The sequence below is a fragment of the Epinephelus moara genome, chromosome 6, assembly GCF_006386435.1.
Source record: "Epinephelus moara isolate mb chromosome 6, YSFRI_EMoa_1.0, whole genome shotgun sequence".
In the NCBI taxonomy this organism is placed as follows: domain Eukaryota; kingdom Metazoa; phylum Chordata; class Actinopteri; order Perciformes; family Serranidae; genus Epinephelus; species Epinephelus moara.
Window position 1 is genome coordinate 43,247,467 of NC_065511.1, and position 22,607 is coordinate 43,270,073.

Here is a 22,607-nt window from a genome sequence, read left to right on the forward strand (position 1 = left end):
TAATTTTAGATTTAAGATTTAAATAATTTAGGTGGTCGGGGGACAGACACCGTTTTCTATGAAAACTATGGCTGGGTAACTGAACTAGAAGCTCAGAGAGGCGTATAGGACTGCGTCTCCGAGTCCTGGTCTCACAATCAGCTGTGTATCACGCCAACGTGAAAAGATGGCTTTTTTTTGTTGGTGTCTGACGCTGGAAGTCACTGCCCACATGCTGGTATTTGATGCTTTCATAGTGAGAGCAGGCTGCCTGTGACGGGTGATAACGGCTTGATTTGTTATAGACCGATCAGTGAAACAGAACGCTGCATTCAAAGTGACATAAAAATGATATGATGCAGTGCAAAAACCTGAATGAAAAGAAAAGCTATAAAAGATCACAGAGTTGTCTGTGGTGGTCAGAGAGAATGGAAACACTGCTGAGCTCAGAGATGCATCTCCACCCACACATCAGCACACACGCTCACACAGTGCAGCTCGTGCAGCTCAGAGTGAAATCACTGAGTGAGAGTGAGGACACTTTCACCTTGCCTCTGCCATTTTAAGTCGAGCTGTGGTCCTCGTGTTCATCTTTAGCGTGACCTTCCACCTAAGTGTGCGTGTTGGAGCATGATGTGGCTACCTGGACCTGCGGTGCTGCTGCTGGTGACTTTGTTTGTGTCGTCTGCTCAGGACAAAGGTCAGTCAGTCACTTTTTACACATGAGCTTTATCACACTGCCTTCTTGATACAACATGCTGCATGTCAGCCGAATAAATACGTGATAGCTTCATGTGAACACGTACTTGTTAAAATCATGTGTTGTCTGTTAGAAAGTAAGTGTGGAGTTATGAGTATTTAGAAATGTATAGAGTTTGATTATATTGTGACTAACAAGTTTTTGGAATGATAGAAAATCCCTTAATGTGTGTAATATCTTCTATAGTTTTCTTGATTCGCTTTTAGCATTCGCACATTTTGTACCAGATGGTACATGGTTTTACTCTGTCACTCTGGTCTGACATTACACGCTGCGTCTCTTGGATGCTCACGGTCTGTTAACTGGTCGCTAATTTTTTATAAAGCCTGGACACAGAAAATAGGAAGAAAAAAAGAAAAGATAAATACACTATAACACCAGTGTTAGTTTTGGCAGCTATTTTGGATTTAGTCTTAGTCTTGAGACAAAAATCACATTTTAGTCATTTTTATCCTTCATAGTTTAAGTCGATGAAAATTCAAAAAAATTTTGTCAACTTTTAGTCCTGATGTTTTCTATGTTTTTCTCTTTAAACTAATCCAGTGAGGCTGATTCATGGATCATAAATCAGACTCAAGGTGTCAGGTTGTATAAAATAATGTGTGTGTCATGTCTCCAGCAGTGTGTGACAGGTTTAAGGGCTGATTTACGAGCACACACTTACTGATCATCATCTGAAAAGCTCAACATCTCTCTATTTATGCTCTCAACAAATAACTAATGTGAGCCAACTAGGATTTGTCCCCAGGTTCATTGTAAACTCTGACTTATCCATGTGACTGTTAAGAAGCAGAAACATAACTTGTTTCTTCATGTGCAACATGTTAGTCTGGAGGTTTAAACTGGTGTCCTCTCACAGAGTTGGTGATTCAAACTAAACTTTCATCTCTGTCAGAGAAAACTGATCTGAGTTCAGACTGTTTACTTACAGCACAGCTACACTCACAGATAAGTGAGCCTCCTACCTGCCTGTCAAACACCATCAACCCACAAACCTTCTCCAGTCCGGACTGAGTGGAGAAAAAAAAAGGTTGTTGATGAAAAATTTTCGTTATAGTTTTTGTCAGCAAAATTAAGACGGGCACACAGAGAGTGGGTCATCAGTGATGACAGAGTGATCACCGCTGTGTGAGTCCATATACGTTGTTTGTTTGTCAAATCCTGCAGATTATATCTTAAAGATAAATTAAGTTATAAGAATAAAAGAGGGTGAAACCTGCTTTGTAACTGTTTTGGCTTCTCCATTTTCTTGTTTCCTTTGTGCTCTAGCTCCTGTAGAGGTCCGTTACTTGTCGCAAACCATCACGTCTCCCAGCGGCTCATCAATCAAACTAACCTGCAACGCTCATTATTACGTCGAGCTCTGCAGCCTGCTGCATGTTGCGTGGTATCATATCACGAAGCAAAGTGTTGAGCTGACTGACCCGCGCAGGTACCTCACCACAGTAAACGAGACCACCATCTCTGATGACAACATGAGACATAGACAGGTCGTGACGGAGATACTCAACCTGACACCAGAGGACGCCGGACAATTTCAATGCACGGCTGAATGTGATAAAGAGTCAGAGACGGTGGCGGGACATTACATCTGGATCACTGTCATAGGTATTTTCATGATGAAGAAAATTACATTAACTCTTCTTGTTGTGACGTTGAACTTCCTTAAAGTAGACCACACCAATCAGTCACAACATTAAAACCACTGACAGGTGAAGTGAGCACTACTGATCGTCTCCTTAGGCCGCGACAGACCAAGTAACACCTCCTCATGGTAAAGGCACTCCATGATGGCAGGACAATGTGCAATGACACACCGTAAATACTGCTCAGTAATGACCTGAGGAACACAATATAGAGCTCAAGGTGTCGACCTGGCCTCCAGATTCCCCTGTTCCCAATCTGACCGAGCATCTGTGGGACGCGCCGGTACCCCACATCACAGCCTACAGGGCTGAAAGGATCTGCTGCCAACGCCCCAATAGCAGCCTCGCAGGACACCCCCAGAGATCCTGTTCCCATGTCTCAACAAGTCAGAGCCAAGTCTGATCCGAAGAGACCTGAAGAGTCCTGCATGGGTCCGTTTTTGAAACCCTCACCCGCCCATACCCATAAAGCTCAGTACCAGAACCGACCCGTTACGTCAAAACCATACCCGTTCATAAAAGTCCAGCAACCCGACCCACACTCCTGATCAAACCCCCCCAGGCTCCAGTCCCTCACATGAAGCTGGTTCTCTGTTCTTGAATTGGACGTCTCTTTGACTGGATGGTGAAAACATTCAATCACTGCCAGGTTAGGAAACATGTTAGCATGCTCCTTCCACCACCATCAAACCTCCAAAGGATCCGAACTCCATGTAGGCTGCCACCTCATCCTCGGGCTGCAAAGTTTCATGGCTGGAGTCCTCCACGTTGGTGACCAATGTGACCATGGGGTCAAAGGTTACACTGGTGGCACTGACTTTCAAAATAAAAGGAACTGGAACTTGATATCAGTGATTTAGATGTTAGAATATTACACATACACTACAAGTGGCATCCATGTGAATGCCAGGACCCAAAGGTTTCCCAGCAGAACACTGTGCAGTAACAAGATGATCACTATTGTTTACTTCACCTGTCTGTGGTTTTAATGTTATGGCTGACGTGTATCTTTCAGTTCATCAGAAACAGGGCAACAGTAAAATACACTGCTATCGAGCCAGTGTTTCCATGTTACAGCTGTCCACCACTTTGGTACAGTCTAAAATATCTAACAACTGTTGAATGCCAAGACAGAAAGCTAGCACAAAGATTCATGTTCCCCTGAGGATGAATCCTTCTTACTTTCTCTGCAGAATTTAGTTTGTCTGTTTCTTAAAGGTCCAGTGTGTCAGATTTAGGGAGATTTCGTGGTGTCTAGCGGTGAGGACTGCAGACTACAACCACCTGAAACTTCTCCTGGTTAGAATTCCTCCAGTGTTCATTATTCAGGAGGTTTTTACCAGGAGCTGAATTATCCACAGAGGTCTCTTCCTCTGCAAAATAAACAGACCAGCTGATTTAAACCAGCAAAAACACTGAATAAAACAGTTTCACGCCACAAATCAGTGCGTCTTCAGTGCTGCTGGCACGTCGCAGACAGGCCGTTAGCCCAGCACCTTCTTTTCTGATCCAGAGGTCCAGACAACTTAACGAAGATCTAGGACCAGTTTATGCTTCTCAAAGCCAAGGATGTTATCTTGGTCGGTTCCTACAGAGGCAAGACTCCTTCCTACTAAACACAAATTTGAACAGGCTTCTGGGTGCCCAGGTTAGCATCACTGTAGAGGCCCCGCCTTGTGCGTAAAAAATTGTGGGTACTTCTCACCTGCTGAGGTTCACACATGAATCCTTGTGAATGCTCTTAAGGAAGGACTCTGTCCTCGGTAGAATTCAAAGGATCCTTGACGTTCAAACAGTCCTTTGGCAGGATTCAATGATGTAGCCTGCTTTAAGGATCCTTCATTGACTTTGTGAAGCACCAAGTGTTTGGTTTGTCCATTCTGGGCTACTGTAGAAACATGGCGGTACAACATGGCAATCTCCATAGACGAGGACCTGCGCCTTGATATACACAGCTCATTCTAAAGTAACAAAGACACAATTCTTATTTTCAGGTGATTGTTCACTAAAGAAAACATACTCATTATATTAAATTACATTTCTTCCAGATATATCCCCCTGAATCCAACACACTGGAGCTTTGATTGGATACTGTGGAAGGGAAAGAGGTCATTTTATATTGCAGACGCACACTGACGCTTTGTTCTGCTCTGTTCTCTTGCAGGTTGATCAGCGCACTGAGTTGACTCACAAAGGATTAAAGTCGTCCAACAGGCTGAGCTGCACCAGGCTGAATTTTACAAAAGCATCTTTATTTTATTTTAAGTAAATGGAAGAAATTCCACAAAGTCTTTTTGTTTGTTTTATCCTCTATTGTAACTGCTTTAGTGGCCTTTGCTCAGCAGATTAAAGATCCACTACCTGACTCTGTCCACTGCTTTAAGACGTTAGTCAGACAGCTCATGTTACTTAGGTAGAAGTAAATGACGTTTTCCTTCAGCATATAAAAACCCAAACAGCATTGTTAATTCATTTAACATGACTATTGACTGTGTAATCTGCTGAATACAAACGTTTCTATTAAGACAGGAGAAACATCTGGTCCAGAAATGATTTCACAGAGGTAACAGAGGCATCCTGAATTTTAAAAGCAGAAAGTTTGTCACTGTTACACCGTATCTAATTATGTCCAAAGGTGTGGGCTATCAGCAGATCAGAACAGGAATGAATTTGGATATCATGACGTCATTAGACGTGATTTGTACTATATGTTGTGAAACAATGTAAATTTGTCAACCGCCAGCATTTTGCCATATAAATAAAAGGTTGTATTGTGCAATAAATTTGGAATTTTTGTACGATTTTGCATGAATACAATGAAGTACTTTGCTCTGTTATAAATCTTATTTGCTGTATAAACCAAAAACAGACCTCATGTGTTCATGTTTCCATTAATAAACTCTCAATTGATTTTCCAAAACTATCATAAAAGATTTTAACCATATTGCCCAGTCTTAAAGCTCCAGTGTGGATGTGACTCAGCAGAAATAGTGTATAATATAATAAGTATGTTTTCTTTAGTGTATAATCACCTGAATATAAGAATTGTCGTGTTTTCGTTCCCTCAGAATGAGACGTTTATATCTACACAGGGAGCAGGTCCTCGTCTACAGAGATCAACATGTTGCACTGCCATGTTTCTACAGTAGCCCAGAACGGACAAACCAAACACTGACTCTAGATAGAGACATTTGTTGCCCACCTACAACAAACAGCGTTGGATAAACACTATTATGTGAGACTGCTTTATTCAGTATTTTACCAATTCAAATCAGCTGGTCTGTTTGTTTCTGAGAGAAAGAGACCTCTGTGGATAATTCAGCTCCTGGTTAAAACCTCCTGAACAGCGAAGGAAGGAATTCTAACCAGGAGAGGTTTCAGCTGGTTGTAATCGGCAGTCCTCACCGCTCAACACCACTAAATCTGACACACTGCTCTTTAGTTTACATCAGGACGCAGACAGGATTGCCAAAATCATTTGGTTCTTTGCCCAAAGTCAAAATAATGTCATGCAATTTGGAAATACAGTTCAATAGAAGTGGACTGTGTGTTTCAGAGAACAAAGCCCTGCACACATGTCAAACTGAGGAACTTAGACTCTGTCAGTGAGGCGAGAACGTCTGCAACGATTCAGTGGAACAAACAAAACCTTCAAGTACGTGCTGACTCAAGGTGTGAAAAGCCATCGCAACTATCACCCGAAAAAAACAGTACCAAAGCTGCAGCTTGTTCTCACCCTGAGCAGTCTGCCCTCGTTCAGTTTCCTCTTCACTACCGAGGGTCGAAAAACCCCAACTAGAGAACACAAAGCCACATTTGTTCAAGAATGAGTCTACAGTGTACACCACATGATTTAATTCAGCCTGAGTCTGAACTGTCAAATCACCTTTAACACAGGTGACGATCAGTGTTTAGTTTTATTACGTGATCGTTCAGTTGGTTTTTATTCTTTGTACAAATCATTTAATCTCCTTAAACACATCAGCGGCTGCACTGCTGAGAAGCCTCAGTAACTGAGACTGACCTGCTGTCTCATGCTCATGAAGAATAACCCTGCAGATGTGATTCCATTTCAACATGCACTTGTTTCTCCTCACACTGGTGGAGGGCTGTTCGAGCCAAACCACAGGACAGGAAACTGCTTCGGTTAGAGTGTACACTTTCAAAACTGCGTTCAAAGATAAACCAGCACGCTCAGATCACAGCACAAATTCATGTGTCACTGTCAGAAGGGAGTTATACTGTGTAAATGGAAAACTGAGCACAGAATTGAAATTAAAATTTAAACTACAGGATTCTGTTTGATGAACACTTTGTCTCTTTGACCCTGGCCTGAGAAGAGTTTACTGTTTTACATGTAGGGAGATCAGAATCATCCGTTTTGTCTTAGTTTCCTCCAGAGTCAGTGAAATACCTCAACGTTTACTGGATGGATCGGCTCAACATTCAGTTCAGATATTAATTTTTCAGGTGTTTATACAATAAAGAAAACAGACTGAATATATCCCTCCCAACCTCGGTCACCTTGCACAGGTGGGGAATGAGGGTGGGTTGTGTGGAGCGAAAGGAACCGTGGTGCACATCCTATCAGGGTGCAAAGCAGCTCTGACCCAGGGGAGATACAGGTGGCGCCATGACAAGGTACTCACAACAACACGACAACATCTTGGAGCAGGTAATACTAAAGAAACACCCAGCTATAACAAAGACACTGTGGAGTTCCATCAGCCTCTAAAAGAGGGTCAGAAGCCTGTTGTCCAAGGCGAAGCAAAAGAAAATCTGCTCAGTCCACCCAGAGACGAGACATGAGGGCTGATCTGAGAGGAAAACTTCAGTTCCCCGAGGAAACACTGTCCACAACTCTGAGACCAGACATCAGCATGTCGTCTCAGGAGGGAAGGAAAGTAATCCTGACGTGGTCACCACTGCCAGCCCATCAGCTGCAGAGTGTTACCCACGGCAACAACAAGCAAGGCTGAAAGTGAAATTATTCCCGACTCCTTGGTGGTTCCAAAAAGAGGAGCAGCTTCAGTAGTGTGGAATAAAGTGTGGCGTCCTGAATGTTTTCCTTCTCTTAGCGCTCAGAGGGAACTCATTCAGCGGCTCCTCTGGCAGCAGCACAGCGTCTCTCCCTCTCCTCTCTGATTCTGTCACAAACCTTTGCTGATGGAAACCTACGTGAATAAACTCCATATATGTGACTGTATCATAACAGCCTGTCACAGTTTACAGCCTGATGGTTAGAGATGATTTATATATATATATATATATATATATATATATAGATCCCAGGGGACACTTTGTTTAAATGTGTAATTAGTGGTAGATTTGATTTCTGTTGTTGTTCACAAACTAAAGAAATTTATTTAGTTTTACTGAATATCTGAAGCAAACTGTGAAACTACAGTAGATCACTGATTCTGTTGTAATTCTATCTTCTTACTAATTTGTCACATCATCAAGAACATCATTATCACTAAAATACCCTGAAATATTGTGATATTATTTTAGGACCCTATCACACACCCCATCTTTCAACTGTTTTTCACTCTGTGACATATTTTCACACCTTTTTTTTCCATTTGTACTTTTCTGCTGAAAGATCAGCCCGGAGGTTTAAACAGTGGGTGACAGACTCATGAACAGGAAGCTCACAGCATGTTGATACTTGTCACAGAGCATCAACTGGTTCACACCACAGTGGTCTGTAACAACATTTACACATCATAGAAACCCTGATGTCTTTCTGCTCAGGACAGAAGCTGAAATCAGTCTTATATTCTTGTTTTGCTTCCCATGTGACTCTGCTGTTCAATCCTTGTGGCAACATTTACATTTTCTTTAACGTACACTCACGGACATTTTGAAAGTCTTATATCCACTGAAGTATCTTCCATCATTATGAAATGTACCATTACACCTGTACAAACAAAGACTTATGACAGAGACACAGGAAGTAACAAAGCTAGTAGTAGTAGCTAGTAACTTACTGGTTAACATTAAAGGAAATAACTGAATCTGTCTAATGTTTCCTCCACTCTTTCACATTTGAATTCATCGTCACTCCAGGATCAAGTGAGAAAATGTAACGAACGTTCAGCCCTGATATTTGGACCCATGAGTCCTACACACACACACAAACTGTATATCACAACATTAAGGCAGGAGGTTTGATATAATGGATTCAAATGTGTCATCTGAGAAAAACAGCGTTACAAAATACATTATCAAAATATAAAAGCATCTGTACAGTGAAGATGATACATAAAGTGGAGTCGACTATGATCCCTGTACAGTGCAAATATTCTCTAGTTATACAGTGAACATTTACACATTCCCTGATGATTATTTTTGCACATCCTGCGCCAAACCCAACAGCTCTCTCAGTCTAAAACAAGTTTTATATTGTAGTACTGTACATATTTGTTTCGGTAATTCTTTAAGTATCTTCACATTTGTAAAGTAATTTTTCATTCAGTATCTATGTTCTTGACTTTTGCAGCATTTTATTTTTTATTTCCCCTTTATAAATTTATTCTGAGCACCAAAAACACCAGACGCAGATTCCTTGTAACTGAAACGCTGCCTCTCAATAAACCTTATTCTGATTCTGAGTGTATCTGACAGGCTGTTATGGGATTAAATGTCCCCATCATGAGTCACAGACGGCCGCCTGACAACATTTGGGTCAAAATATGGACAATCTGTGCATTTCCTAAAAGCCAACAGCGCCCTCTTCTGGACGACTCAGCTAATGTCAAACCAGAGAAGATGACTCATTAACAGATTGTTTCATTGGTCTCTCAAAGGGATAGTGCACCCAAAAATGAAAATTCAGCCATTATCTACTCACCCATATGCCGAGGGAGGCTCAGGTGAAGTTTTAGAGTCCTCACATCACTTGCAGAGATCCAAGGGGAGAGGAGGTAGCAACACAACTCCACCTAATGCAGGCTGACGGCGCCCCAGATTCAAACGTCCAAAAACACATAATTGAAACCACAAAATATCTCCATACTGCTCGTCCGTAGTGATCCAAGTGTCCTGAAGCCCCGACATAAAAAGTTGTTTGGAAAAGCGTCATTTGAACTCTGTTTTTAGCCTCATTGTAGCCTGTAGCTCTGACTGCCTCTCTGTGCACCGCACTCACGTGTGTGCACTTGCGCGAGACTGTGAGACGTGGGCACCGCGTTCATGTATGTTCATGTGCTTTTGCTGGTCTCGCCCGCAAGCGCGCACACGTGAGCGCAGTGCATCTGTGATTTCTGTTTCATATTTATGTTTATCAGAGAGGAGGAGCAGCAGGAGGTCGGATCTGACAATCGCTGATGATGTTAAGACACCTGGAATCCACCAAAAGTTTTCATAAGTTTATTTTGAAAAGGTCACGATGTTGATGCATGATAAATATCTGCCTCTGAGGTTCACAGCAGAACTGATTTTAAATAGGACCACGATCAGGATGTAACACTGTGAGCATGTTTTAGACAGAGTGTGAAATGACATAATGTAGCTGAATGTTTTTTTTAAACACAGGCAGGTAAAAATAATGAAAAACATTAATATTCATATAAAAATTGAAAAGTACTCACCTCATTAAAAAGATCACATAAATAAGGGACGCAGTAAATTATAGAGGAGGCATCAAAACAGGAGAAGTTTAAAGGCTGACAGAGAAACGTCTCCAGGTGACGCGACAGGCCGATCAGAGTGACGACGGCTGTGAAATGAAACTTAATCTGATCTGAACCGATAAATACTGTTCACTGAGATTCGCTCTGTGTCCAGCTAATGTCACTGCACAACAGTTTGTGCTTCAGTGTTCACACAGTTCCACATATTCCCACCTGCAAGAGTCTCAGTTCAAACACTGTCGCCATCTGCTGGTGAAGGAACAAAAGACAGCAGTTGATTAGTCGTCGGAGGAGTTCTTCATCTCCCTGAACCTCCCGTGTCTCCCAAACAGTCTGGAGGATTTTAAAGTGTGTGTGTGTGGAGGCCACACACTTCCTTTTCAAGGAATATTATTTTTTGTTGGTCATCCAAAGTCAACCAGACATTTTAATCTTACATTTGTCCACCTGTTTGTAGATGTATGAGGCTGAGTGACATCAGGAGCTCTGTGACTGGCTGGGTTTGGTGAATTTGCTCTGCAGGAACACTCTGGGAACACAAAGCCCCTCCTTTTTGTTGACCGTCTCCCTCAGGACGTAGTCGTTAGAAACAGATTGGAGGCCGGCGTCCACACACAGCTCATCCAGGAACTCTGGAAGCAGACGGAAGGAGCAGAATGAGACTTTGGAAGAAGGAAACGATGATGAAGGAACGTTGAAATGTGTCATGAAAGGTCCAGAAACACGATCAGAGCCTTCACACAACTCAAATTTATTATAAGGCACATTTAAAAACAAAGTGCTGCACAGAAGGAATGAAATGCTAAAAACACACACGAGAGGCAACAGAACTGTCAGGTACACAGCTCACACAGTTAGAGACACAACACACACACAGGCACGTGTCAGGGGGACTAATGAATAAAAGTAGGTTTTGAGCCTGGATTTAAACGAGTCAGTGGAGGGGGCAGATCTTACTGGGAGGGGGAGGCCGATCCACAGTTTGGGGGCAGACACAGCAAAGGCTCGATCAGCCCTGAGCTTAAGTCTGAAGTGTGGGACATCCAGGTCCCTCAGGTCAGCTGACCTGAGGGACCTGGATGTAGCATAGGGGGTTAGAAGGTCTGAGATGTAGGATGGGGTCAGACCATTAAACAGGAGAACCTTAAAGTCAACTCTGAACCTTACAGGCAGCCGGTGGAGAGACTGGGACAGGTGGGACAGAGAGGATGGACTAATACTAGCGCACAGAGTTACAGCAGGAACTTGTGGATAGCTCTCTAGACTATTTTCATACACCAGCATCACTGATGCAGACACAGATATAGACATGAAAAATATTAGCTCCTAAAACAAGTGAAAACTAGCTTACTGGAAGTTGTAAGCTTGTTATTAAGCAGCCAAGTATTAGTACTTAAATCTATCTATCTATCTATCTATCTATCTATCGATCTATCTATCTATCAATCTATCAATCTATCGATCTATCTATGAGCCTCGATGACACAACAAACATGAGAGTGACATTCCTGAAGTCTTGTTCTGACCTTTAGAGAAGAAGTAGGACCTGGTTCCGTCTTGGCGGACGTAGAAGTTCTCCCCCAGCTTGCTGCCGGCTTTAAATCGCAGCATGGCGTGGTCGTGCAGGCCGTAGTCCCTGAACAGGACGATGCCTCCGGGCTTCAGCACCTTAAAGCCACATGTATGTTACATTTACACTGTTTGAACCTGCTTGTGTTAGAGCTGCCACAAACACATGCAGCACGTCTCGCAGCCACGTTAGAAAAATCACCTTTAAATCTATTTTTGGACCATTTCTCTGTACACACACTAGACTGTGTGTATGTTAGGCATTTATGTATATGATTGTGTATTTTAGGGAGAAGAGAACTCCCAACATCCCACAGGAAGTCATCACTGAGTCTGTGCTCTCACCCTGCTGATGTTCTGCAACGCCAGCTTCATCTTGTCGGGGTGGATGGCCGACAGCACAAAGATGAGAGTGACGACGTCCACGCTGCCTTCGGCCACATTTTCCCTCAGGTCGTCTTTAGTGAGGTCACACTGGAAGGCACAGCAGCGCTCAGGGCAGTACAGAGGGTTTTGCTGTCGACAGAAGGCAAACAGAGAGAGTTTATTTGTCATATCGTTGTTGTGTGATTGGACCAGTTTGGAACTACTGGCCTACAGTATTAAAACAGAAGACGACGACACACAGGTTATATATTGATAGAGATTTCTTACTTTGACAAACTCAACAGCTCGTGGTGAGAAGTCACAGGCGTAAACAAAGATGTTGAGGTCGTCCTGCAGCAGAGGGAAGATGCAGTTTCCGACACCGCAGCCGGCCTCCAGCAGCACCAGCTTCTGAGACTCAAACTGCAAACCAGGCAGGACAGAGACAGAGACAGAGACAGAGACAGAGACAGACATTATGAATGACGCACACGCTCCCCCGTCTTTTTCTCATCAATAGAGAACATAATAACGACGACCCAACAAGGTCTTCTACTGTAAATGTACTGTCCTGTCTGTCTCCTGCCTGGTGTCCTGTCTGTCTCCTGCCTGGTGTCCTGTCTGTCTCCTGCCTGTTGTCCTGTCTGTCTCCTGCCTGGTGTCCTGTCTGTCTCCTGCCTGGTGTCCTCCTGTCTGTCTCCTGCCTGGTGTCCTGTCTGTCTCCTGCCTGGTGTCCTGTCTGTCTCCTGCCTGTCTCCTGCCTGGTTCCCTGTGTGTGTCTCCTGCCTGGTGTCCTGTCTGTCTCCTGCCTGGTGTCCTGTCTGTCTCCTGACTGGTGTTCTGTCTCTCCTGCCTAGTGTCCTGTCTGTCTCCTGCCTGGTGTCCTGTCTGTCTCCTGCCTGGTGTCCTGTCTGTCTCCTGCCTAGTGTCCTGTCTGTCTCCTGCCTGGTGTCCTGTCTGTCTCCTGCCTGGTGTCCTGTCTGTCTCCTGCCTGGTGTCCTGTCTGTCTCCTGCCTGGTGTCCTGTCTGTCTCCTGCCTGGTGTCCTGTCTGTCTCCTGCCTGGTGTCCTGTCTGTCTCCTGCCTGGTGTCCTGTCTGTCTCCTGCCTGGTGTCCTGTCTGTCTCCTGCCTGGTGTCCTGTCTGTCTCCTGCCTGGTGTCCTGTCTGTCTCCTGCCTGGTGTCCTGTCTGTCTCCTGCCTGGTGTCCTGTCTGTCTCCTGCCTGGTGTCCTGTCTGTCTCCTGCCTGGTGTCCTGTCTGTCTCCTGCCTGGTGTCCTGTCTGTCTCCTGCCTGGTGTCCTGTCTGTCTCCTGCCTGGTGTCCTGTCTGTCTCCTGCCTGGTGTCCTGTCTGTCTCCTGCCTGGTGTCCTGTCTGTCTCCTGCCTGGTGTCCTGTCTGTCTCCTGCCTGGTGTCCTGTCTGTCTCCTGCCTGGTGTCCTGTCTGTCTCCTGCCTGGTGTCCTGTCTGTCTCCTGCCTGGTGTCCTGTCTGTCTCCTGCCTGGTGTCCTGTCTGTCTCCTGCCTGGTGTCCTGTCTGTCTCCTGCCTGGTGTCCTGTCTGTCTCCTGCCTGGTGTCCTGTCTGTCTCCTGCCTGGTGTCCTGTCTGTCTCCTGCCTGGTGTCCTGTCTGTCTCCTGCCTGGTGTCCTGTCTGTCTCCTGCCTGGTGTCCTGTCTGTCTCCTGCCTGGTGTCCTGTCTGTCTCCTGCCTGGTGTCCTGTCTGTCTCCTGCCTGGTGTCCTGTCTGTCTCCTGCCTGGTGTCCTGTCTGTCTCCTGCCTGGTGTCCTGTCTGTCTCCTGACTGGTGTCCTGTCTGTCTCCTGCCTGGTTCCCTGTGTGTGTCTCCTGCCTGGTGTCCTGTCTGTCTCCTGCCTGGTTCCCTGTGTGTGTCTTCTGCCTGGTGTCCTGTCTGTCTCCTGCCTGGTGCCCTGTCTGTCTCCTGCCTGGTGCCCTGTCTGTCTCCTGCCTGGTTCCCTATGTGTGTCTTCTGCCTGGTGTCCTGTCTGTCTCTGTCCCCCTCACCTCTCTGCATGTCTTGAGCTCTTCAAACTCTCTGGTGGTCCAGTGTCTGTCCTTGAAGAAGTTCGTCGTGTTTCTTTTATAAAACAGGTCCCAGTTCTTCTGCGCTTCTTTCTCCAGCTTCATCAGTTTGAAGTCGGACACCAGAGTCCGCTCCCCGCCGAGTCTGTCCCGCTCCTCCGGGGTTAACTCTCTGGGGGCGGAGGCTTTGGTCTGTCCGAGGACACACGGAGACATTTCATCTTTTGTAACCACGTCTTCTTCTTCAGGAGGTGTTACTTTAATATCACCCGGGAAACTTTGATTTGTCGACAGCGCCATGATGCTGTTAGAAAACCTCGGATTTAGTTGCGTCACAGTTTCTGTCAGCTGCTCCAATAATCTGTAATTTGTGGGAAAACTAACAAACTTTAAAACTTGAGTTTTGATGATAAACGAGACTTAAATCAACTTAAAGTTTTAAAAGTCCTGCGCCTGGTTGCATTTTTCCACATTAGTCGTCCATCTTGTCCGTCACTTAAATTCTTCCGTGGAGCATCACGGGTTGTTTCCGTTTCTTTCCGTTATTATTAACGCATATTAAGAACTGGATAAAAGCGTGAATATTATCATACGTGATTCTCTAATTCGGTGTGTAATTTATCTGCCAACTGATTATATATTTTAGTGGAAAAAGTAGAATCGCTAACTCAGCTTGTTTCAGCCGGACTCAAACCGGAAGAGGAGTGACCGAGTGACGTAAGGGATGTTTTGCTAACAGCTAGCTTGTGTCGGCTAACTTTGTCTCACAGTTGGTTTCTTCTTCTGGTCTCCCTGAACTTTGAGGACGTCGCTCGGCTCTGTGGATTATTTGACATCCATGTGAGTTACTAACAGTTCCCAACAGACGGAGCCATGAACGGGAGCACCAACCCGCTGCTGGACAAAGAGGAACACGTCCTGAAGCTCGGTGAGAGCTTTGAGAAGAGGCCAAAGTCTTCATTTCACACCATCAGATGTGAGTGTGGAAAAACAAACCTTTAATCTTTCACGTGTTAAAAACAAAGTTTGTCGTCGGAGTGTTAAATGATCTGTTGCTCTGGGATCAGTGGGCTCACATGGACAGGGAGGATGACTCTTACATAACTGAGCCAATTATGTGGATCAGCAAATGAATTAATTTGCATAGGAAAGTATCGTCACACCCACCGCTCCAACATTACATCATCCTTTTGGAATAATTTGATTTTGAGACAACTCTAAAGTCATGGATAAATGGGAATATTACCACTTATTATCAATATGTGTTTTGGCAAAATTGATTCTTATGTGAAGGAGTAGAAAGTGGTGAAAGTATGTTACTGCTTAGGGACCGTTCTCTACTTATTTCAGGAGAGGGGTGGCTGCAGTGTGAGGGTTACTTTTTTTATGTTGTTTTGTTTTTTAATTTTACCAAATTTTTAAATTGTTTTCAGCGATGATCTAAAAAGAAAATCTGCAGAATTCTGTGGAGTGTTTTTTGTGTGTGTTTCCTGTTTGTCTTTTAGTCATGTTGTTGTTGTTTTTAGATGTATTGTTTTTTGTGTGCGGAGTTTTATATGTTCAGTGCAAAATCTTCATCTGTATAAGTTTCTGTCTAACAGATTTGATAAGTGGTTTGTTGTATTATAATGTGTCATAGTTTAAGGGGTAGGTGTTCACTCAGATCATGTTCCCATCGGTGTTTAACCCCCCGTCAGGACTTCTTTTAAAAACATGGGAAGAAGGTAACGAGCAATGGAAGAAGAAATGACCCGAAACATTTGCAAGAAATTTGTAAAAAGAAAAGAAACGGACAATAAAATAACCCCGAAAGACTGCTTAAAAACTATAATAATTCTGTAACATGATTTTTCATTTTGATAATAATGATAATTATTATTAGACACATAGTTTTTGCTTTTTTTCCCCAATTAAAAAAAAAAAAACTGCATTTATTTATTTATTTTGTTTTTTTGCGGTTGTGGAACATTTCTTATCAAGTTGCCTTTCCCCCATGTTTTTGAAAGAAATCCCACCAATGAGCTCAGAGTTCAAAGGTTTGAATACTTTCAAAAGGCGCCTGAAAGCAGAAGAAGAAAAGTGATGTCACTCCATGTTTAACTTCATCCACATCACTACAGGAGGAGAGTGATAGAAGTCTATGGAGACACTGAGCCTTTATTTGTTACACTCTCTTTAATTTGTTATCTGAGGCCAACGTGAGGCTCTGCAGTGTGAATCTAAATTGTAAATACTGTAGAAAACTAAATTCATTCAGATTCAAATTAGCTTTAATTTCACTGAGTGTCTTTATTCCTCCTGCTTCACAAGCAGTTTCCTCGTGTTATGACTTTCCCTCTCCTCATTAATAAGACTCTCCCCTCCAGCAGTGAACAGGTTCTTCCATGATTCACATGAAGGCAACACTAATACACTGATGACACATTTCTTTTGTGATGTCTTTGCTACACTGCATGAAAATTAATAATCTGATTCTTAATATCTGTACTAACCTTTGTGCTGTATCGCACCAACTCAAGTTTTATTTCTGCTGCCTGCATTCGACCAGCAGCTGACCCCGTGACACTGCTGTGCAGGGACGTCTGATTTTTTTCTTTCTGATGAACATTTACCCACAATCCTCCTTTTCAGATGACTTCAAACCAGCATCTATCGACACGAGCTGCGAGGGAGAGCTGCAAGTCGGGAAAGGAGACGAAGTCACCATCACGTTACCTCACATTCCGGTGAGACCGTCCGTCTGTCTGTCTGTCTCCTCTGGTTTAACCTGCTGCAGTGAAGTCTGTCTGTGAAGAGAGCAGAGCAGGAAGTCAAATATTTTATCTTCACCTGATTATTAATTCACCAGACACGAAAATGATTCCACAGATTCTTTATTTGTGCTGCAGAAGAGAATCATAAGCTACTGTGTGCTGTCAGAAAATCCAACATGACGAGCAGATTATGTGGATTTTTGTTTTTGTTTTAAGAAGTCAAAAAATTGCTTTTTGGTAACTAACTCCATGTTCACAGATGATTAATCACCGATAAACATTTCAGTTTAAGGGTCTGTTAAAGCAAACACACACAGACACACACACGTTACATGTTCAGGTTACTGTCGTTCCTCCAGGGCTCCACGCCTCCCATGACGGTGTTCAAAGGAAACAAGCGGCCGTACCAGAAGGACTGCGTGCTCATCATTAACCACGACACGGGGGAGTTTGTACTGGAGAAGCTGAGCAGCAGCATCCAGGTCAAGAAAACCAGGTGAGAGGTCAAAGGTCGGAGAATGTGTGAGACGTGATTGTGATGATGAATCAGAGGAAAGTGCAGCAGAGAGGTCGCTGAACGTCTGTCCAGATTCATTTGTGTTAACTTCATACTCACAGGTTTGCAACAAGGTTTTTATCTGAGCAACATGAAGCAGAAAAGTTTTGTCTCGTTTCTCACAGGGACGTTTTGTTATTGAGCTTCAAAATTTCACACTTTTTCTAATTTTTCATTTAGTTGCCTGTGTTTTCGGTGTCATCATCCGTACATTACAGTTCTGTGTATTCAAAGGTCATAACTGACATCTTTGGCTCCGTCTTCTGGACACTGGTTATTACTACACCAAAAAAACATCTGTGTATTTTGGGGGACAGAAAATCATTAAATTAAACTTTTAGACTCTCCTGTGAGACGATGTTCCTGCAGTTTGGACTCAGAGAGACTGAGAGAACCTGCAGACGATCAGAGAGGACTGACAGCAGCTCCGTCTGATTGCTGCGTATGTTTCAGGGCGGAGGGCAGCAGTAAGATCCAGGCACGCATCGAGCAGCAGTCGGTTCGCTCCAATCAGCCCAGCTCTCAGTTCCGGGCCCCCACCAAGCCGGGGGCCGGGGTCAAGACCTCCCCGTCTCCCTCTAAAGATAACCCCTCGCCAGAGCCGCAGCTCGATGACATCAAGAGAGGTAAGGAGGAGCCAAGGACCATCATCATCATCACACATGGACACACAGTGTATTATTGTAGGCAACACTTTACTTTAATCCCACATTCAGCATTTATAAGCTCGATGTAGACATTGTTGAAATGTTTATTAATGCACAGTATCAGTCAGCACTTCTATAAAGACATTTTATTCTGTGTATTCAGAGCTGCGAGCGGAGGTGGAGGTGATCGAGCAGATGAGCAGCAGCGGCGGCAGCAGCTCCTCTGACTCGGCCAGCGCCTCGGGGAGCGGTGACGACAGCAGCAGCGATGGCGAGCACGACGCCCCCCGACCGCTCAGCCAGACCTCCCCGAACCGCCTCCCCATGGCCAACGGAGGAGTCGACCGGCAGCAGGGCAACAACCAGCTGATGAACACACTCCGTGAGTATCTTTGATTCTGTGAAGACTCATGCAGTCGTTGCTCCTGCTGATCCTGCTGACGGTGCTGTCACGGCCTGGATCAGGAAGAGACGACGAACATCAGTTAAATGTTTGATGAGCATTTTTCCTTTTCCAATAAAAACACATCGTCAGTCTTCGGGCTGCAGATCAACATCCAGATAACACCTCAGTGTCAGTAAACTATGTTCTCACCTGTTTGTCTTGACAGGAAACGACCTCCAGCTGAGCGAGTCGGGCAGCGACAGCGATGACGACTGAGCTCTCCGATGGTCAGTCCCTCCCTCGCTCCCTCCTTCTCTCCACACTCCTCCTCCTCCTTCCTGCCTGGTTCACTTGTTCCTTTGCTGTGCGAGCTGACCCCAGCTGTGTATCTCGGTTTTATTTCTGGTTTGATTTTGGCTGGTCGGCCTGGAAGAGCTTCTCAGAGTGTATTTTTATTAGATGTATATTTTGTTTTGTATAGCGAGACTTTAGAAACAGAAACTTTTACTTGAGCGGTTTGGAAGATTCTATATTAGAGTGCAAATCATATTTTCTGTACTTAGAGCAGCTAGTTTTATCTACTCGCATCAGCTGGTTTTGTTGGGTTTGTCTTTATGGTCAGACGTGGAAGTCTTGAAATGTCGCACCTCATCCTCTCATCACGTCACTGCTCGTTTATAGAGAAGGTTTCTGGAAGTTTCTCCACATCGTTATGGTGTTTTTATCGGTTTGCTATGAATACAGAAAACAGCAGCATTGCACAGAGAAGCTGTGCAGACTCTGCGGCGGCAACACATTAAAGTAAAAACACATCCACCAGGTGTTGAGATCAGTGACGAGCAGAGACACTCAGTGAGCTCTGCCCTCCTCATCTCAGTGTTCAGTCAGAGTTTTAAACAGTTTGCAGATTATTTCAGGTGTGAATCTCCTTCACTCATAGAAGTGAATGAATGTGTATTAATGGGATTTGTTGACGAGAAGAGAAAGATAGAATCATGTCAGTCTCGTTCTTTAAACTGTTTTTTCATTACAGACAGCAGGGCTGCAACTGTACGATAACTGTCTCAAAAAATATCACAGTTTCACAGAATTATTATTATTATCAGTCAGAACGACCCTTAAAGGAGTTAGAACTGAAGGGTTATTTTTGGTTAAACCAGAGGTCGGCAGCCTGCAGCTCAGGAGCCACATGCGGCTCTTTGGCCCCTCTTTAGTGGCTCTCTGTGGCTTTGACAAAAAATGATATGGACATGAATCACAGTTATTGTCTTGTATTTTCCAGCTGTATAAATGTGTAGCCCATACACTGAATTAAAAAAAAGTTTAACATCACATCAACTATGTGTGTCACACATCTACAGCCTGGTGCCTTTTCCTAAAGTTTGAGTCTCCTTAGTGAGGCTGTTGATTCCAAATCTAAAAAGAAAACGTCTCAGAGGAAAATTAAGAATTTCCTCGTGAGTGGACAGATTAGTTTGCTCTCACTACTGACTCTGCAAAGTTTAAGAACCAAATAACCATAAACAGCCTCTGCAGAGAAGCTGCTGTGTTTTAAAACATATAAATGAATGCTGATTTAGATTAATGAGGCTGTGTTGCTGGCACAAACATGTAGTATGGTTCCAGGCGGATTTTTAAAAAATTCTTTTGGCCAAAGGTGATTCTTTTGATAGTAAAGGCTGCCGACCATAAACGGTTTATTACTATATTTGAAACTTGAAGATCTTTTTTTAAATGGAAGTTTGTGTAAAAAAAGTCTCCCCTTTTAGAAAAATAACTAAAAATATGTAGAGATTTTCTGTCAACATAAGCAAACGTACACAGTATGATAACCATCAAATTTAATGTCAGGATATACTGTTGCAGCCCTGACAGAGACTTAAATTTCATCTTGCTGTTCTGTAATCATTTCAAGGTTCAGGCAGTTTGAGTTCAGTTCAGTTAAATTATCTTATAGGAAATATAATTCAGAAGTCTGACATCGGGCCTCATGACACAGTATCTACAGTTTGGATCAAAGTTTCAGCCGTTTAAAGCTGCAGCTTGTGTTCTTTCTTTAACCACTAGGGGGCAGAAAAGACCCAAAATCAGACCTGATGTGTATCAGCTGTGGACGTGTGATTAACTGGGTGAGGAATTAGAAAACGTCTCTGGTCCCCTGCAGAGTTATTCCTCACATCAACCTGGAGAATTTCTCCAAAAACTTCAGCTCACTGTCACAATTTCAGACAAATGTTGGCGACGTACTTGTTTATGTGAGTCAATCATAAAGTGCTTTCAGTGCAGTAGGAATCAATATAAACGGTGTGTCGGTATCTCCGTCATCATCTTCCCTCTCGTCCTTTTGCAGCGTCACAATAAATCCCACTGACTCAGTAAAACCACTCACAGTATCACAGTTCTGACGATATTAAAGCGCCCACAGTCATTAAACGGTTCATCAGAGTTAAAGGTCAATAAAAACACCTGAAACTCAAATTATTCATGATGAAGTCTGAGAAAGGGAAAAAATCCTCCAAAGAACTTTAGTTTCCTGTTATTAATATTATTACTAATATTTTAATGACCACTATTTGTTTCACGTTTGTTTCATGTTTCAAACAGAGAACATTTTATTTTTGATCCCAGTTTCATATAAATCTTCTATAACAGGACCATTTCATGCCTTACAGCAGCTCAGCTCGGAAAGAAAGGTGAATGTGTCATTTTCTGAAAATGCCAAAGAGTTGAACTCGTGTGCAAAGAGCTGGAACGTTCACAGCGTAACGCGCGTGTGTGTGTCAGAGTCATGTCGGTGTATTAATGTGTTCATTTTGATTTTATCTGAGACGTTAGTGTCGTCCGTAAGAGTCGTAAAGATTGTTCCTGTTACCTACAGGAGCTGCTGGTGTTTATGAAAATCATTTGGTGCTACAGTATTTCATTCGTAATGCAACACAGCGACTTGCGTTAAAAAAACACGACTGAAGAGTTTCATTACAAAACTTCATTTCAGGTTAACAACACCTTCATACGTTTATGTTTCCATCCAGAACAATTAAAATTAAAGGATGAAACATTGGTTCAGAATGGTCCGAGGAGCTGTGTCCAACGCTCAGAGTCTGGCTCGGATTGATTACACACGGTTCTCAACATGGAGGTGGCTGAGCTGGTGGCTAACAGCTTGTGTCTGCACCTACAGACGTTTCCTGTCAAACTTTTATTTAAGTATGAAAGTGTTTATGAACATGTTTAAAACCTAAATGTTTTTGAAGTATTTTGTAATGAAACCCTTCGGTCACAGGTCAGATCCAGTTTGGGGAACGCTGTTATAAATGATTTGCTGTCGTATAAGATGTGTTGTTGTTTTATATCACGGCTGTGTCCTCAGACGAGGTTCATGTTTGATTTCTGAGCTCACACAACAGAGACAGAGATGTAAACAGTTACTGACTGACCACAGTACTAAATATAACCAGGTCAGTTTTATTGATCCTGCTGCTTCTTCACACAAAGAACCACGTCACTGTGTGTCCGTCTACACGGAGGACGAACCATCAGAGAGACGGGTGAATGAAGCAGCCACTGAGACACAAAGGTCGAATCATCCTGTCTGAAATCTGTGACACGTGTTAAACAGACGTCAGATGGACTTTAGTTCTCATGTTTTTGTTTTAGTGCTTCGTTCATGTGGAAAATGTTTGTACAAATTTGAAGTGTATTAAAAGTGTGAAAATGTATTTAAATAAGTGTTTTCACTCGTCATTGTGAGCATCGAGTCTTTTTCTTACAGAGTTCTGATAAATCTGATTTCTTTGTCTTGAAGGGGATTTCAGAGGGGACAGTGAAGCTGTGGATACTGAGTCTACATCACATCGATTCCAGGGTGCACAAAATATGTTAAATTGTTTGTTTTCTATCGTCTTTGCAAATTCCACGATAAACGCATGGTTAAAGCCTGGGTTTCTGTACTCAGGGATTTTTATTCCTCTGCGTCGGCGACAGTCGTGGCCAGAGGCAGTATGCTCTCGGGTTGTCCGTCCCATCTTTGTGAATACAACATGTGAAGAACGTCTTAAAGGAATTTGACACAAACGTCCACCTGGACTGAAGAATAAACTGATCAGAGTTTAGTGGTCAAAGATCAGTGTGACCTCACAAAATATGTTTCTGTCCATAACTGAATGAATTCATACACTAAATTTGACACAAACCTCCACTTGGACTCAGGGATGAAATTTATTAGATTTTGGTGGTCAAAGGTCACTCCGACCTGGCTCCCATCTCATCCTCATGAA

General features: G+C 43.5%; 4 protein-coding genes across 6 annotated transcripts in view; 2 read left to right on the forward strand and 2 right to left on the reverse strand.

Annotated features, from left to right (window-relative positions):
* The window catches only part of LOC126391332 (methyltransferase-like protein 27), a 242,783-nt gene that overhangs the window by 56,568 nt on the left and 163,608 nt on the right, over window positions 1-22,607 (reverse strand). The window lies entirely within an intron of this gene.
* zgc:174945 (uncharacterized protein LOC793867 homolog) lies at window positions 292-5,167 on the forward strand. The gene is made up of 3 exons (XM_050046035.1): window positions 292-679; window positions 2,009-2,347; window positions 4,550-5,167. Exons 1-3 carry the CDS (start codon window positions 610-612, stop codon window positions 4,552-4,554), a joined length of 414 nt encoding a protein of 137 aa, XP_049901992.1. The 5' UTR covers window positions 292-609; the 3' UTR covers window positions 4,555-5,167.
* Window positions 9,743-14,513, reverse strand: mettl6 (methyltransferase 6, methylcytidine). Its single transcript, XM_050046020.1, has 5 exons — window positions 13,972-14,513; window positions 12,243-12,377; window positions 11,934-12,104; window positions 11,546-11,687; window positions 9,743-10,651 (listed from the first exon to the last, which is right to left on the reverse strand). Exons 1-5 carry the CDS (start codon window positions 14,287-14,289, stop codon window positions 10,497-10,499), a joined length of 921 nt encoding a protein of 306 aa, XP_049901977.1. The 5' UTR covers window positions 14,290-14,513; the 3' UTR covers window positions 9,743-10,496.
* eaf1 (ELL associated factor 1) lies at window positions 14,711-22,058 on the forward strand. The gene is made up of 6 exons (XM_050046025.1): window positions 14,711-14,965; window positions 16,621-16,715; window positions 17,102-17,238; window positions 17,752-17,924; window positions 18,109-18,327; window positions 18,557-22,058. Exons 1-6 carry the CDS (start codon window positions 14,863-14,865, stop codon window positions 18,604-18,606), a joined length of 777 nt encoding a protein of 258 aa, XP_049901982.1. The 5' UTR covers window positions 14,711-14,862; the 3' UTR covers window positions 18,607-22,058.

Bases quoted from the DNA above. Each gene is read 5' to 3' on its own strand.
- zgc:174945 (XM_050046035.1), top strand. From the start codon at position 610: ATGATGTGGCTACCTGGACCTGCGGTGCTGCTGCTGGTGACTTTGTTT. The intron at 680-2,008 runs GTCAGTCAGTCA...TTTGTGCTCTAG, and splicing joins GTCGTCTGCTCAGGACAAAG to CTCCTGTAGAGGTCCGTTAC.
- mettl6 (XM_050046020.1), bottom strand. From the start codon at position 14,289: ATGGCGCTGTCGACAAATCAAAGTTTCCCGGGTGATATTAAAGTAACA. The intron at 12,378-13,971 runs GTGAGGGGGACA...CCTGGTTTGCAG, and splicing joins AGCTCAAGACATGCAGAGAG to TTTGAGTCTCAGAAGCTGGT. The intron at 12,105-12,242 runs GTAAGAAATCTC...TTCTGTCGACAG, and splicing joins GAGCTGTTGAGTTTGTCAAA to CAAAACCCTCTGTACTGCCC.
- eaf1 (XM_050046025.1), top strand. From the start codon at position 14,863: ATGAACGGGAGCACCAACCCGCTGCTGGACAAAGAGGAACACGTCCTG. The intron at 16,716-17,101 runs GTGAGACCGTCC...TCGTTCCTCCAG, and splicing joins TCACGTTACCTCACATTCCG to GGCTCCACGCCTCCCATGAC. The intron at 17,239-17,751 runs GTGAGAGGTCAA...CGTATGTTTCAG, and splicing joins ATCCAGGTCAAGAAAACCAG to GGCGGAGGGCAGCAGTAAGA.